This window comes from Periplaneta americana, chromosome 1 (assembly GCF_040183065.1).
Source record: "Periplaneta americana isolate PAMFEO1 chromosome 1, P.americana_PAMFEO1_priV1, whole genome shotgun sequence".
Taxonomy (NCBI): Eukaryota; Metazoa; Arthropoda; class Insecta; order Blattodea; family Blattidae; genus Periplaneta; species Periplaneta americana.
Window position 1 is genome coordinate 11,954,116 of NC_091117.1, and position 18,385 is coordinate 11,972,500.

The 18,385-nt window shown below is 35.3% G+C and overlaps 1 protein-coding gene across 4 annotated transcripts in view; it reads right to left on the reverse strand.

Moving 5' to 3' along the window:
• LOC138706149 (YLP motif-containing protein 1-like) overlaps window positions 1-18,385 on the reverse strand; it is a 186,413-nt gene that overhangs the window by 9,997 nt on the left and 158,031 nt on the right. For 3 of the 4 annotated variants that reach the window (XM_069835260.1, XM_069835341.1, XM_069835177.1), the window contains one exon: window positions 4,827-4,887. The exons of the other annotated variant lie outside the window; for it this stretch is intronic. In XM_069835260.1, coding sequence (XP_069691361.1) covers window positions 4,827-4,887 — 61 coding nt within the window. The remainder of the gene's footprint in view (window positions 1-4,826; window positions 4,888-18,385) is intronic. 4 annotated transcript variants of the gene reach the window in all.

An 18,385-nucleotide genomic window follows, 5' to 3' on the forward strand; every position in this document is an offset into this window, starting at 1 on the left:
CTGGGTACTGTGATTTCTACTAAACTATTGGGCAAATTTTGTTGCTATTCAGTGTCTATGAGTCAATTTATCTACGAACAATGCATAGGAAAAACTCTTAATAAAAAAATAAAGGGTGTTCAATTGAAATCAAACAACACAGAAAGACTGTTTACTCTAAAATAAACTAGTGTATTTAGGAGAGGTGTAAATTCGACTTATTCTAACAATCGTAATAAAAATGAAAACCACAATGTTTCGAAAATAGGCTCTATCTTGGTCTTCAGGTGCATTCTCGTGCATATCATGCGATAATCAAGCAGATTTAGCTTTTTATAACGACCCAAAAGAGAAGGATCCCTTCTCACATCCTTTTTTGATCACCTGGAGATGAAAATACAGCCATTATTCAAAATGTTGTATTATTGTTTTTGTTACAGGAATGGAAGAAGTCCAATCAACACCTCTTCTTAATAATTCACCATTGCTTCCTTCCTTACATAGATCAAATTAGATTACTTTTATCGAAAAAAATGTTGTGTTATGTAGAATAAAGTGACAAATTAGATTGTTAAGCTAGTATCGACAAAAAAGTATTTAGCTATACTGAAATTATTATACCTTGTGCATCATAAGTTATGTTACACAGAATGGGAGTGAGATTGGTGGTTCAAAGCCATGATATATCTGAAGGGTGAAACCTAAGCATTTTCCTCTTATTATTTCATATTCTCACTTTGTTTGGAATTTTGGTACTGACAAATACACTCGCAGTTAGTTTCTGTTATGATCATTGCCTTTGAAGTAGATGCCAACATTCATGAAACGAAAGTTACTAGTGAGTTTTGTTTGAAATTTGAACATAATTAATATTCAGTGTAATATATCAATGTTAATGAATAATACAGTAATAATTAATAAATAAACAGTATACATTTTAAAACTGTATTCTGTTTTCGAAGTTTGTACTAATCATTTCATGTGATCAAAGGTAATGTGACTGATATCTTGTACCAGTTGGTGGTATTAAATTCCACTCACTATATATTAAGCAAATACCATCACTTTGGACCACTGACAACACTCCTGGTGTGTGTAACATCATTTCTGATACACGAAATATAAACAATTATTGTCAAATCACTAATACTGAATAGTTTTTGTAATCAGTATACCGGAGCATGCTCACCAATTGCAAAAGTTGTTGCCTTCTGGGTGGGAGATAAATTGTGGCCAAAGAACACACTAAAAAATCATGTACAGGACATAAGTTTCTGCTGAATTTGTCCTGAATATATGTAAAGTCAACTATTATAAACTAAATGAGTAGTACACACAACTAGTTCTTACAACTATCGAACATTATATAATATAAAAAAAAAAAAAAGAGGTGAGGAGTTTCTGCTTCTAGGAATTGTTACAGACAGCTAATGTGCTTGGCTGTAACAGTACATACAGAAGACACATTACAAAAATCTGTATATGAATTAAAAATAATTACTGCCAAATATGGTTTAAAGATCTTTAAAGGAAGAGACGTCAGAAACAAAATCTTGATCAACAATAATGTAACAGAACAGATAAATATATTCTTTAAAAAAAAAAAAAAAAAAAAAAAAAAAAGGAAAGTAGTAGCTTTCTTCTGAATGATCACGCAACACGATTGTCTTCTGGGAACAACACCTGTACAGATTCAAATGCACCACATCACTGGAATGTACCATCTGTCATGAAGCGGGTTCAGCACTCAACCAAGATCATCTCCTGAACTGCAGAAACCTTGACAACATCAAACAAGCAAGAAGAGATCTTACTGGACTATGCTGGGACACTCGAAGAATGATGCAAATAAATAACCTCACACACCATTGGAAAACAATGACAATATATTCAATAACTTTGGATGTTCAATCTCTTACCAAAAAGGTGAAGTTTCTTCAAATAAATAGCATAATTAATAGATAATAAAACTTCCCCAAGTTCAGAAACATACAAAATTAAAACTTCGATATTACAAACACCATTGCATGGATATGAGACCTGGGCACCAGAAAGAAAGATGAATCCCTAACCAAAGCAGAGATGAAATTTATGAGAACAGAAAAATACAAAGCAAGGCCATAGAACAAACGAAGATGTAATTATTATCAAAGCTGCCACCAGAGCAGGAATAGAGAGAGACTACATATTACAAGAATGACGAGGAATAGGTTATCAAATTTAATTTCTAAGTACCAATCAACAGAGAATCGGTGACCTTCCTCTGAGAAAAATTCTGGATGATCAATGAGACTGGAACAGGTCACTAGGCCTAAAAACCTTGATTGTTTGCTGATGAACTATCAATGGTTGCTTGTACTCAGAAGTTCAAATTAAAGAAACAAATAAGAGCAGACCTTCCAAATTAGACTATATAGCATGAAAGGTCAATTGTAAAAGACCAGAAAAAGTAAGGATCTCTATTTTTCTAGATATCTGAAATCAGTTCAGATGAAACAGTTGGGCATTAATAATTGTGTGAATGAAAAAACTTAGGACAGGCTTGCATTTTGGGGACTACTTCATGAGAACTAGTTCTCTCTAGTTGCATTAAAAATCTTTGCAACAGATACAAGGCTATTCAAGGTGTGCAGCATATCTTTAGGGCTAGGCTGCAAGAAATCTGTTATACAGACGTGGACAAATTATTAACAAAATTGACGATTTTTATGATATTTTGTTTACAAAATTTGACTTTTCAATTTAGACTACAGTTGACAATTTTGGATATTTCCATCATTACGGTAGAGAGAAATATGCAAAAATGTCAACTGTAGTTTAAATTGAGGAGTCAAGTTTTGTAAAAATATATAATAAAAATCTTCAATTTTGCTAATAATTTGTAAAATAGCAAAAATGTCAACTGCATTGAAGAGTCAAATTTTGTAAAAATATAAAACAAAAATCTTCAGTTTTGCTAATAATTTGGAAATATCCAAAATGTCAGCTGTAGTCCAAATTGAAGAATCGAATTTTGTAAAAATATACAATAAAAATCTTCAGTTTTGCTAATAATTTGTAAATATGCAAAAATATCAATTGTAGTCCAAATTGAGGAGTTAAATTTTGAAAAATATGCAACACTAATCTTCAATTTTGCTAATAATTTGGAAATACACAAAAATGTCAACTGTAGTCTAAATTGAAGAATGATATTTTGTGAAAATATATAATAAAAATGTTCAATTTTGCTAATAATTTGTCCACGTCTGTAGTCTGACCATCGGATCTGTGCCCCCGTAAGATATGCGAACTCAACTCTAATTCCTTCTCAGCCTCGGTAATTCATTTCTCTCCCTGCATTACTATCTCTCTCTTTTCTATGTCTCTCCCTTTCTGTCCCCCACTACTCACAATTTTGGCCTTCTTGCGGGACACTTTACAATATTTGCACTTGCAGACCAGTGTTGTCAACTCAACATGAACACTGTAGCATGGAGTGGCGAAAGAAATATTATTAAGCAAGTACGTAATAGCATTTTGCGATGAAGAGAAACAAACAGGTCAATATCTGTTTCCTATAAATCATGCAACAAAAAGAGCAACTGATATCACAGGTGAGGCTTATTTTATTTCAATTGATTATGTATTAAAATTACTTACTTAACTAATACTAATAATATATTTTATGTAATTTATATAGACAGGTCAGAACTCCTAATAAAGAAAATCAGGAGAGAGGGAGTCTGTGCAGGAGATGAACAGCTAGAATCACCAGAGAAGAACAGACCAAGGGAACGTTTAATTATTGTAGATGATATGAACCGATGTACTTTAAGACGAAAGATACAATAATTTTATACCGTTCAGAAAGAAGTTTCAACATTGAAGAAATTACTGAAACTTGCGAGAGAAGTAATAATTTCCAAGGTTGGAGAGAAAAACTACGGAAAGTGATTCGAGATATGGGATTTAGGTTTAAAAAATGTAGAAATACAAGATGTATTTTGATTGAAAGAAATAATATTGTCGCATGGAGGACCAGTTATTTATGACACTGTTTGACGGAAGTTTGGCAACATCCCTATTCGGCAAGGTTCGTGGCCTGCTGTTTAACGTGGTGGGAGGAAAGCAGTTGGAGTGGAGTGAGTAAAGGCGTTAACTTTTACAAGACCGACAGCGCTGAAGGGGCACAGATCCGATGGTCCGACAATATTGACTTCATCCCACTACGGAAAGTGATTCGAGACATGGGATTTAGGTTTAAAAAATGTAGAAATACAAGATGTATTTTGATTGAAAGAAATAATATTGTTGCATGGAGGACCAGTTATTTATGGCACCGTTTGACGGAAGTTTGGCAACATCCCTATTCGGCAAGGTTCGTGGCCTGCTGTTTAACGTGGTGGGAGGAAAGCAGGTGGAATGGAGTGAGTAAAGGCGTTAACTTTTCCAAGAATGACAGCGCTGAAGGGGCACAGATCCGATGGTCCGACAATACTGACCTCCTCCCACTTAAAATCTTATCTAAAATAACCTAAATATATGAGGCATTGTCCAATATATCATTCAATGACAAATATGGAAACATAAAGCTGAATGGAACTTGTAAGCAATAAAAAACAGGCATATGTTTCAGAAGTGGACAGAGCATTGTGAGAAGTTTATCGCTTCCCAAAGAATCCACCTTAAAAAAAAAAGATCATGCTCACACCAACCTCTGACTATGATGTGTAAAAATGAGTTCACAAGCTTTCCAAAAATATCCCTAGTACAGAGTGATACAAAGGTACAAACCTTACTCCTCTTTACATTACATTAATTTCCAAGTATATAAAGTGACAGAATCCATTGAACTTGAAACTTACTGAGTTTATCACCAGATGGCTCCATCCTCTCCCACTTGCTGGTGAACGCGTTCTCAGGTTCCTGAAGCAATAACTCTCAAGGTTTAGAAGAAACAAAATACAAGAGATGTACATGCTCAAAGTGGAACATGACAAACATGAAAGCAAAGTATTCATTTCATGGCCCAGAAGAAGATTCGGGGCAGAGAGATTCTTCTTCTGGGGTCTCTCTTGAAACCACTCAATTCATGATGGAAGTGTTCACAGGATGATTGGCATCGAATCCGCTATCACCCGATGATATTATAGGAGTTAAACGCTACTTATAGCTATCACATCAACAGCTTATTTTTAAAAAAAAGAAAGAAAATAAAGCTTCTCATTCAACAGTAAAACTTGAAAAGAAATCGATCTCCATATCCCAATTTGTAATTCAATGTTAAAACATGTGCTTCTTCAAACAGAAAGGTTGTAACAAATCTATGAGAAATAAAAACACAGGACAAAGAGCAATTTTTCAACAAGATAAGAGATCAGAAATGTTCGATTATTTTTATCAGAGGAAAAAAAAGATTCAAATAATTTGTTTTATATATATACTGAATACAGCACAAGAGTTCTGCTTCTTATACATTTACCTATAAAGATTGTACCAAGAGTCATAAGCATACTGTATTACAATCAAAGGACCATATTCGTTATAAAAAAAATTCTTTCTTCTATCTGTTGAGGAAATCGCCATTCTGATTCATGCATTTTTATATCTTTCGAGAGTTCAGAAAAGCGCCTTGCAATAGCATTCTGTTCCAGCATACTACATACAATAATGTGCGTCCATTTTGACACGTCCAAAATACTTGAAGTGACGACCATGCACCTGATCTTTAAGAAACCAAATAGAACGTAGCCTGAGGATACCAGATCTGGACTGTATGGCATCGGCAAAGAGGTTTCCATCCATTCTTCTCAGTAGTCTTCATGCAAAAACCTGCAGTGTGAGCTCTTGTACTGTCATGATGGAGAAAGATTTCTTTTCCTTCCTTGGACATTCGCCATGAAGCAAGATGATTCTATTTCAATGATGATGCTCAAAAATATTTATCGTACATCATCTGAGATATGCCAGAACTGAATTTCTTTTACTTCTGGAAAGATGGGAAAAGTGCATTGATCAGGATGGCCATTAAATGCAGGAGTATGGGAAATTCAGATATTTTCTTCAAAACAAGTATGTGTGCACCGACCATTTTTTTCTTTATCATGATATTAATATGTTTATAACTTTTGGTGCATCCCTTATGCAAAATTAATGAACTTGTACCAGCATACCAAAGCTTAATTCCATAAAACCACCACCCAATTTATCATATAATTACTGTACAATTACGATTTTCTTACAGATAAGACAATCTGCACATAAATATAAATCTAAAAGTAAGCAACAATCTGAGTTTCCACAACACATTAATTTTGAGAAGTGTATTAGAAATTATTTCTTTGACAAGGATCTCACTACCTAAATAGGATGAAGTGAAGTAAATGCAATGCAGAATCGTTGGAAGTGGTGAGCTCTGAAAGTCATATGCCCACGTGCATTAACGTCGGTTAGTGTAACCATCGGTTAAAATTGTGACCTAATCCCCGATTAAGCATTTTTACGGTGGATCGACCTCGGTTACAACTTAAATAGGAAGTTAACCACAGTAATCTCTAACCGGCCAAATATGAGCGGTTAAAGGAGATAACCAGCGATTAGCAGAGCAAGTAAAGCAAAATGGCGGCCATAACCACAGGTGATTATTTCGAAGACGATTATTATTGTGCAGTACTTGAATTACTTGGATAGAGCGTGAGGGTGAAGGTTCTTTAGTGGAAAGAGAGAATTCTTGCGAGCAATTAGGTGACAAAATTTCAGGAGGGATTTCGTTTATCAAAATCTACAAATGGATCAATTGAAATAACACAAGAACAATCATATTTCTCCTACGGATCGGCTGCTTATATTACGATTCTATGTAACTATTATTTTCTGTATTTTAAGAGGGAATACTCGAATACCAGTATCTATTTCTCTATGTCACTGGCTGAACAAAGAGAGATTATGCATGGATCTTAGGAAAATGCACAATTCCCTGGTGTAGTCCAAGATCGTACACACATTCCTACCAATTTTCTGCATCCTTTTCCTTTATGGATATTCCATCTTTTTTATATAATAGGCCTACATTTAAATCTAGTAATTAAGTCTATCGATACTTCAACCTAACATTGGGATATAATCATTTTTGGATTCAATTTTCCATTTTGTACGATTTTAACCTAAAAGTACTGAAAAACAAAGAAATGGAACTCACAAATATAACAGCGCCCAAAGGCAAACAAATGCAACGCGAAAATGTAGGATACGTTCATTTCGATGTAGAACATAGTGAGCGCAGTCGTTTTTAGACGTTGACTATTATCTTTGCAGCGGTATGGATGCTTTCCTTTAGTCATTTTGTAGAAACAATGTACCATCATAGACTTTACTCTGGTTAAATGAGGTGTCAGCTAGCCAAGTTTTAGTAATCGGTGATTATGAATGGTGCACATAAATTACATTTTAACCACGGCTACTGTTTAACCATCGTTTCGTAATCTATGATTACTGCGTTTTTAATCAATGTTGATGCACTTCGCCAATAATAAAGACTTTCTTTAGGAACTCAAATTCTATTTTGAGGCACTAATCAAATATTTTACACATTACTTAGTTGCTAATGCCTCCAGATATAGTGTCTTGATTTTGCCACTCTGCAAACGTGAAGAATTCTATTTCTGAGGTGAGGACACTTACAAGGTTCAAATCACTTATCTTAATTGTAAGTAAGAATGTTAACTCGCAGATAGGAGAAATAAATACCAAAACATCAATGTCATCTCATGACCTTCTTTCAAGAACTAAATTTCAATGACATTTTATGTTCTCGAGCTATGTCTTTAGAAGTCTTTGCTAACTTTACAGCCACTCAAGGGTATATGAAAAAATTAGTTTTGGCATTTAAAAAGAATTCATTCTTGATCTGAACAACAACAAATTACAGTGAAGAATCGGTAGAACATTGAAAAATTCTCTCTGGCACCGGGACTTGAACCCAGGTTTCAAGCTTTACGTGCTGGCACTTAATCCACTAAGCCACACCGAATTCAAGTTCCGATGCCGGAACACAACAGGTAGAACTTAAAATGAGAGGGATTCAATCCGGCATCAGAACTTGGATCTGTTGTAGCTTAGTGGATAAAGCGCCAGCACGTAAAGCTGGAAATCTGGGTTCGAGTCCCGGTGCTGGAGAGAATTTTTCAACATTCTACCGATTCTTCATCATATGGAAACACAGAAATACTGCACTGAAACCCCATATGTATTTCAGTACATCATAATAATATAATAGCAACAAATTAATTTCAAATTCATGATTATGAAACGCAAGTTCCAATAGAAAACATGGGCAAATATTTCCTTAACTTCTTCATCCATGCAAGATATGCAATAGCAAAATGTGGATTAATGTGGCAAATGAATGAACTAATATCAAATATTATCAAGTAAGGGTGTAGGTGTATTTATTTATTTTATCTTTCTGCCATTGTAGATTGCTCTGCAGACAAAGAATACCTGAAGAAAACATGCATTCACTCCACTTCACCCTGCATGTTTCGAGAATGCTGTTATTATTAAATTTGCAGGTGTTTACCAAAACACTCTGTATACGTTCAGTGTGCTTTAAGAGCTATATTTACATCTTTCACCTCATACACAGAGAACACAAATTTGTTACTGTATTTACTCGAATATAAGATTTCTTCATCTGTAAGATCCTGCCTAACTTAAAGAGTTAAGACAACTTTCCTTATAACTAAATCGTTAAAGGGTCAGTGGCTCTAACTCACACCTTAATATTTTGTAATTATATGCATGGAGTTCAAGGAATCAGAAAATAATTTTACAGTAATTGCTGATTTGTCTGAAGCAATGTGATTTGTGCTGTAATAAATATGCGAGTCTTTCTGTGCCTTTTAAATTAGTATTTTGAAAATATGAGAAGAAAGGGGCCACGCATTCTTTTATCCTCCTCCCACATATATTTCTTTTCGAACTTGAACTGGTCCAACAGCAAGTGTTCATTTTTATTCTTACATTGTATTGTATTTATTAACATTCCATGGTATTCATACATCGCTTCACAGCTAGAATATGGAACAAGTCAAAAAACTTAATACCATTATAAAGTCTTAATTTATAGTCACAGTCTAGATGAAATATATACAGATGAGATTTACAATATAGTCTACTAGTACAATACAGTTTTAGTATCAATTTCATGAAGTGTTATTGAATGTCATGAATTTACCTACAGAATAGAAGGCATGAGAAATTAGGTACTTCTTTAATTTGGCCCTAAATAATCATATGTTTTGAGTTTCATTTTTTATATCGATACGGAGGCTATTAAAAATTTTTACTGCCATATAACGCACTCCTTTTTGATAGCACGATAGACTTGCTGATGGAGTATGAAAGTCATTTTTTTGACGTGTATTTATGCTATGAACTGTTGAATTAGTTACAAAGTTTTCACGATTACATACGAGGAAGATTATTAATGAAAAGATATACTGACAAGCCATGGGCATTATTTGTAGTTTTTTTGAAAATAGTCCTACACGATTCCCTAGATTTGGCACCTACCATTATTCTACATGCGAAAGACAAGACAAGATTTATCCTTTAAACGGTGTGAGGGAAGGTGTGGTGTAAGCAGCAGTCCGTCATGTCGTATGGATACATGCTATTGTTGTGTGCACCCGTGTATTCAGTCCATGTTGAAAGGAGCTTCTCCATGTATAAGGCCTTTTCAGTTAACAATCGCCAGTCCTTTATATTTGAAAATCTATGAAAGGTGTTTTAACTTACTGCAATGCTGTACTGGGTGAAAAATGATTGTGTGCCAAGATGAAAAGGAAGGTAATTGTTTAGTATTTTTTTTATTATTTTTAGGCCATTTTAATTGGTTTTTAGATCATTAAAATCCTGGTCCTAATTATACCCCCACCTTTCGGAAGCAAAATTAAATAAAAGGTCTTATATTCGAGTAAACAGTATTTATAATTATTTTTGTGTACCTGACCTAATACTGTAAGTCAGCCCTAATCTTGTTATTCTATTTGAAACATCTTTTAGTGTTACAAACTATTTCGAAATAAGCTTGCCAGATGCTAAAAATTTTGTTATATCAGAACACAGACTAGTTAAGAAGACAGAGAACAGGACTTAAGAGCTCTGAAACAAAACCTGTAAGCCAACTTTCAATTGCAACTGAGTTTGAAACAGATTCAGGCTTTTGGAAGGGTTCTACATCAGACTAAAAATTCAACTCTGTTTTAACTCAATTATTTTGCTTCAAATGGAATTTGCAGCACGATGTAAGATCCTTCCAAGGATTAAATCTTTTTCAAACTCTATATTATTATAACGTACCGAAGTACATATGATACTTCCATGCAGATATTCTGCGTCATCATACGATGAAAGAGTAATGGAACGGAGAAAAATTCTCTCCAGCGCCGGGATTTGAACCCGGGTTTTCAGCTCTAGAGCTGAAAACCCGGGTTCAAATCCCGGCGCTGAAGAGAATTTTTCTCCGTTCCATTACTCTTTCATCGTTTTTCAAACTCGGTCACAATTGGAAGTGGTCTTAACAAGTTTTGTTTTGGAGTTCTTCAAATGCAAGTGTTTCATCACTAACATACATCTGTCATTAATACAATTTTTCTAAAATAAGGAAATATGCCAATTATCTTGTCCAATGTAGATAAACAGAAAACGGGTAGAGAACAAGAAATGTTAACCCTCTCACCACATTCTAACTCTTTACATAGCATAGTGAAGGAAGCTTCTGTGGGAAGTAAAACATCTCAATAATATTTTCATTCTGTATTTCGTGATCAATGTGTACACTGCGGCCCAACACTCAAGAAATTACTTTCATGAGGTCAAGTAAAACCAGCACCTACACGTAAGACTCTGACACGGCCAGCAGTTAGACAGAACAAAATAATACTGCCAAGACATCAAGTGCCGCAGTTCTGCTCCACAGTCCACTTCTTGCTTGTTTCATTACATCTCCAAGCACAAGTCAACATTTCTGGCTTTTACAAGTTCGGCAGCACGAATTATTACAATAAACGATACAACATATACTTATACAAAGTCCTTACATACTAATACTACTGTCCATAATATAGCCAATCCTCTCACAGAGCAATTTTCCATTGCAAATCTAGTCTTTCAGGTAACGCTCCCTGTAAAGCAGATTTGAATAATTTCAAGGGAAAAATTGTTCCGGGGCCGGGTATCGATCCCAGGACCTCTGGTTGAACGTACCACGCTCTACCAACTGAGCTACCCGGGAACTCCACCCGACACCGTCTCAACTTTTCCCTTTATATCCACATAACTCACGTGGGCTGACGAAATGCCAGAGACCCACATAGAGTGGACACAATCTCTGTGTGACTGTGGTTTTCTGTTAACGTACACAGTGACGTATATATTATGCAAATCTAGTCTTCCCGGGATAGATACCGACCCCGGAACAATTTTTCCCTTGAAATTATTCAAATCTGCTTTACAGGGAGCTTTACCTGAAAGACTAGACTTGCATAATATATACGTCACTATGTACGTTAACAGAAAACATAATTCCAAGTCACACAGAGATTGTGTGCACTCGATGTGGGTCTCTGGCATTTCGTCAGCCCACGCGAGTTGTGTGGATATAAAGGGAAAAGTTGAGACGGTGTCGGGTGGAGTTCCCGGGTAGCTCAGTGGTAAAGCACTGGTACGTTCAACCAGAGGTCCCGGGATCGATACCCGGCCCCAGAACAATTTTTCCCTTGAAATTATTCAATTTTCCATTATTCATAATTCCCTCTGACATAAGGAACTGCAGTACAAGCTTCTTTGTACGTTACAACAGTGTAAGCATCAAACATAAACATTATGGAAAAATAAGTTTTATGTTTTTTTTTTGTGGCAAATGATTCAACATCACCAGCTGCCGTAACTGATTATGTTGCAACTCAGGTGAGATAGAATAATGTCGTTCTACATTTTATCTGAGGGTATTTTCGTGTTTATAACTATAATAAGATAATTTTCAGATAGTTTATCATACATGATTCTTAAGGTTTCATCAGATACTATATTATGGTACATTTGCAAAATGAGATTTTTCTTCTCAATTTATACAGAGTTATTTCAAATGAAATGCACAAGACAACACAGAATAATTCAATAAATCACAAGCTTTTACCAGTTGCAGTTTGATATATGAGACAGAAAATGTTCTTTTGTTTCTTGTTATAGGTAACGTTTTGCATCTTAAAGCAGTTGGTGTTTGAAACTGAGAATGTAGTGTCAGGATTATTCAAAGCCTTAAAAATTCTGAAGGGAAGTTTCCAGAATGAAGCAGACTATTATCTTTGCTTCTGATGATATTATTTTCTGTAAGAACTGCTCCAGAAAATGCACACCACATGATGTGAGTCTAAAATTTTGTGTTCTCATTCTTTGTGACAAGTCTGTTCAGAGAATTATTATACATTTGCTGTATAACTAAGATGAGACAGTACTACTTCACGCTCCATACAGTCCAGATTTTGAGCTCAATATACTTCAACTTATTATTTAAGCCTTTTAATGTTAATGCAAGAGCCAGATTCTGGAGTTGGATGTGATGCCTGCTGACAATACTCAATAAATTCAGATGCTCAAAGACGGAGACCTGACAGATAATATTGTGGCAGTTGGAAGTCGATCGCGTCCCACAGAGGTCGGGGGTGCACGAGAAAACGAGTGACGCAGTGAAGAAGGTTGCGGCCGCTCAGGTCTGGAGGGGACAGACGTAAGAGGGGGTGCGAGGTGGTGGCGCAGACGTGACGAAGGGTGAGGGGTAAGTAAGCAGCTGGTGACTGAGGGGAGAAATCCAGAGAAGTCTAGATAGGCGCCATCTTCTCGGCATCTGCAGATAGATCGCGAAATCGTAATTTCTCGAAATTATGGTTTGGTTATAAAATACGACACGTGAGAGAACTTGAGCAGCTGTTGTTGTTATAGTCGGTGGACAGCAAGCCATCCAGTCTTGTGTAGCAGTGAAGCCAGCTTCGAGACCAGAGTTCGACTTGAGTGCGTCCGCAGCTGTGTGAGCGTCGGAAGTCCTGAGTTCGAGTGCAGTGGACTGCAGTTGGGGGACCTGAGTTCGAAGTTCAGTGGATCGTCTCTGAAGGTCTGGGGTTCGAGATACTGTGAACTCGAGTGACTGAGCTAGAAGAACTAGCCAAGGCAAACGAACTGTGAACTGACAGTTCTGTTTTGTAAATAGTGCTTTGTGAACATGAGTTAAGATTAGCAGTACATTGTTGTTCGCAATAATCCAAGTGAACTGCCATTGTCGTCTGTGGAGTGCAGTAACGAATACTGTGTTGCTGCGTGGAGTGGATATCCCATTGTTGACGGGAATGTTTAAATTAAATTGTGAAAGTGATTATTGTTGTTGTACTGATTTGTAATATAGTTACAATATTAATAGTAAGTTATATTAGACATTAGAGGAAGGGGTGAGGGCTATAATGAAGGATTGTAAATTTGCATTATCAGTATCAACATTTCATATTGGTCAGTAAAGAACTACCATCAATTTCTTTTGAAATGATACTCGTGAATTGGTAATATTTTATACCTTTGCAACCAACCTTTCGAACATCAACCATTGCACAATGTAAAATAATGATTATAAACGTAGAAACAGTATCTGCCTCAAATATCAGACTAAACCTCATTGCATGTCTTTTGATTATTGCATCATGTACGCGAAAATGATGTCATCTTGTGCATTTCTTTTTGAAGGAACTTTGTATATCGCATAAAAATGAATTCGACTTCATTAATGAATATAGTACATAAAATTATGAACATACATAAAATACTGCTAACAGAACTTCATTCTTATTCCCAATAAACTTATTTAAAATATCTCTTAATATCAAAGTAATTCTAGCACTGAGTAAAATAAAATATGAACATACAATTTTCAGAACAAGAGAAACAAAAGAAATGCATTACTGACATAAAATTCAGTATATCTTACACTCAAACCTTTCAACACGATGGAAATCGTTTGGACGAAACCTTCAAACAATGTAGAAAATGTCATAAACTGAATTGCAATCACATCAGTTCAATCAACCAAGAAAATCTTTGTACATGAAAATGTGTCCTTAACTGCTGCCAGACAACATCACATGATGAAGTGATACATGTTAATATTTATACAAGCAATCGTGAACATGATATATGAAACTGCACTTTCCCTTGTGTAGGAAGTAGCAGACATTACAGATTTGAAGCTGGCTTCATCAAAACATGGTGTACTCATTATTTGTCTTCATTTCGGGGTAATGAAAAGGATTTTATGGAAATCACCATTATTATCATCTCCATATTTCCCTTACACAAGAGATTTTTTTCTTTCTTTCTTTTTTTTATTTCTTTTTTAATTTTCGTCATAATGTTACAGGAAAAAATAAAATAAAATTTCTATTTCTTGTTCCAGAGAATGATGACAGGTCACAAATCTCCAGCGTAGCTTAACAAAAATGGCCCTGTTCACATAAAAACGTTGCATTCTTCAAACTTGAAGGCATTGTTTTCTTGACTTATTCAAAGATGTGCTCATAGGCTGTTTCTGGCACTCTTCTGATTAAAGGCTGGTTCACAATAAACCGGGAACGAGAACCAGAATGAAAATGAGAAGCAGAGGACGTGAATATGAAAATTTTTGATTTACAATAAACCGAGAATGTAGACGACTATGGATATCGATATGCATGTCAATAACGATATGTAAAGTCGATATTACGCATTCTGATGTTATTTGCGTATAATTGACCAATGGTGTTCTCTCATGAGTACAAGGCAGCCAACATAAACACAGGTTAACCAACTTCGAAATTTCAACTGAAACATTTCATTAGGTACGGTACTATAAATATGCCCATGCATCTTTATTATCACAACCTATTTTAAGTCTACCATAACGTAAAATAATTAGAGAAGAAACATTTGTAATAGAACAAAAATGAACACAACCGTAGTTATTGAATTGAAGCATGAATATGTAGTGTGTAATACAACCAATACAGTAATAAAATATGATTCACTTATGATCGGTGTTCAAAGATGCAGCTATTGAAAGCCACGTATTCTCCTTCATTTTCTCATCTTTATACGAGGCGCACCGTTTATCGTAAACGTGAGGATTTTCCTCAACACTCAATATTAGAATCTCATCAAATAAAACTTGCTCCATGATGCACAGCACAGAACAAAATAATGCATAGGTTATGTCACGGTCTTCTTGCTACAAAATATACGACGACAAAATAGCTTTTAGATGGCAATAGAATGAATCTAGTGGGCTGTGATCGGAAACGTGAATGCCAAAGTTGAAACTTGGCCAACTCTCCGTTCCCGATCCTGGGCTCCAGCAAGCTTTTTGTCAATTGTGAATGCTCACATTTAAATGTACACATTTTAACAATTTTACCGTTTTCGTTTTCATTCTGATTCTCCTTTCCGGTTTATTGTGAACCAGCATTAACATGTTGTTTGCCTCTACACCAAAGTGCTCCAGATTTAAATAGTCTAGAGAATGACGGATTTTTAAGTCGAAAAATTCTTTAGCATGGTCTCTTTCAGAAGAGAAGCTGAGAATCTTGTGGTGTAGATTTATGACAGATCCTTTCGCTGCATTCCACACAGATGGCTCTGCAGTAACTCTTGATGCTCAAGGAAAATATAAACCAGATTCTAGAATTGAAGAGCTGATTCTTCAGGCTTCTGTAAAATCGCTGAAAACTTCTAAAGGTTGCAAATTTTGTTAACAATTTTAGGTATACAGGAACATACAAAAAAAGCCAACAAGCTGATATTTATAAAGATTTTGTCTGATCTAAATTTACTGCAAACCTAAAATACTTATTTCTAATTTTTTCACCTTTTAACAATTTTCACAATGTACTTCTCAAAAGTGTCAAAAGTCAGTTAAATATTTTCGTAAGAGAAAATATTCAGTTTACAGACATAAACCTCACACATGAACACTACTTGCACTAGGATAACGTCACACTTTTGGATGAGTCTTCTAATGTACTGAAGAAAATCTTCTCACAAAATGTGAACATTCTTGAAGCTTGAAGTTATTCGCAAATATCGATGACGTAAAAGAATCCATAAAGAAAATTCTCGTGGTTTCAATAACGCAGAAATTTAGTTTACGAGAAATTAAAACTACAACAAAAGTTGCTCGTAATACAAGGCAGTTAGTTAATCACACATGTTTCGGCATCACAAAGAAGAAGCTTTGCCGCAAGACACGTTTGTTTGAAAACAAAGTGAACCACACAATTATACGAAAATATATTTATCAAGTCAATTTTTAAACAATTGCCGTGAACATTTGACGAAATAATGTTTCATGTAAACAAAGCCCCATGATGTTTTAAACATAATTAAAATAAAAACAAATTCTGAATATGTTTCTTATTAAATACAAAGACGGTATCTTATAAAAACAATAACTGTCATTCACTGCTAGACACATGGTGGACAATTTTGTCAAACTTCGAAACATCAGTGGTGACGTCTCATTCCATTGGAGTCCTTTAACGAATTCTCTAGCATGGAATTAGAATGATGTTTACTACAGACAATTTCATTTGGATGGACATGGGACAGCAAGACTGGTAAAATCACACCGCATATAAAACTGGAATAGTCAAAACAGAATAAAATAATTATCTTCATTATCTTCTGTTTATTGTTCATCTAATAAAACCTGCTCAAACTTCAGCAATTGTCTCCATGATATTTCATCTTCAAGTTATATAAATAATTTTATGCTCGACCATGCCGAAATGTAGTAATTATACACCTGGTAGCAGTCCTTTAATGCATGTCATTAAAGTACACCTACTCATTAAAGTACAGGTGTTTAGCCAATGACAAGTCAGCTTTGTACCGTTATAAAACCTCAGCCAATGACAAGTCAGCTTTGTACCGTTATAAAACCGCAAGTATCGATTATTCTCGGATATGTAATCGAAAGAGAATTAGTGAAAAGTCACGGAGGTTGGAAATCCAATACTGTCGCAGAAGGTTATGTTCTGTTACTATAATAATTTAGCGTTAATTGTAAATAGTATTAAAATAAATTCAATTTGTCATCTCGTTTTTCAATGTCTAATTTAATTTCAATGTTATATCAAAGTTAATGTTTAGTTTACTCTGTAGGTTCTTATAGGCTATCAAGGTCAATGTGGACATCTGTTCCTCGGAAAAAATCAATACTTTCGCGTCTGCGCACATCTCACAATTTACGAGGTATTGCTCAAGGTCAATTAGATACAAATAAAATGAATAATTTCAAGTTAGAAATATGGTCGAGCATAAAAAGTCGTATGAAACTCGCCTATAATGGTAATTAAGAAGCTCATATGAAAATTATGAAACTCGCGCTCGTTTCATAAACATCCATACTCGCTTCTTAATTACTATCATTATAGGCTCATTGCATAATGTACTATAAAACGAGTTTGGGAAAATGGTCTATATTAATATATTGTATGATACAGTATTTAGAATCCAGAAGGTGTATCTGTGTGGGAAATTTCATTATAAGTTGGATGCACTGCAGCAGTAAGGCAGTGACAGAATTCCTTAGTCAATGAGCGTCAGTTTGTTTTTCTATTTCGTAATAGTGACTTGCTACCCTGCATTTACTTGATTATGTTTCCTACTTTTTATTTTAAGGTAATGTTCCCGTACATTCACACATTCTTTTAGCAGCCATGTGCCATTTGCTCCTCTGCTAAATGATAGGATGGCACGGGAATTGGGCTTAATATTGTAGAACAAATTGCAAGAGAAGCCAAAACTCCTCTTAATGACAATAGGTTCCTTGTCTCTCAAATCACCTGGGAACACAGCAATTGGGGGAGGCAAACAGACTGTAATGACTTTGTTATGTTCCATGCTCAATGGACTTCAACATTTCAAATAAAGGGTGTGGCAAAACATCCTCCCTAATTTAAAGTTTAAATAAAGAACAGATGGATCAAAATAAGGAAACTGTATTAATATGAATTGTATCTAAACAGTGGGAAATTTAGTTCACGTGCGTTGCCATAGCGATATCAAATGACACGCACAAAACAAGAATTGAATAGGACATTGAATACACGGAATTGATATTCAATTAGTGCAAATTGTAATCTGCAACGAATTCCAACTATGCCGTGGACGAGTGAAGAACGTGCTTATGCTGTGGTATCGTTTCTGGTAAGTGGTAATTCCGTTATTGCTGCTCAGATGTTTCCCGGACGCTTAATTTCTTCAAGTGGCGACGTCTCCTGGCCAGCATACTCACCAGACCTTGCACCGTGCGATTTTTTTCTATGGGGGCATCTTAAGGCTGAGGTGT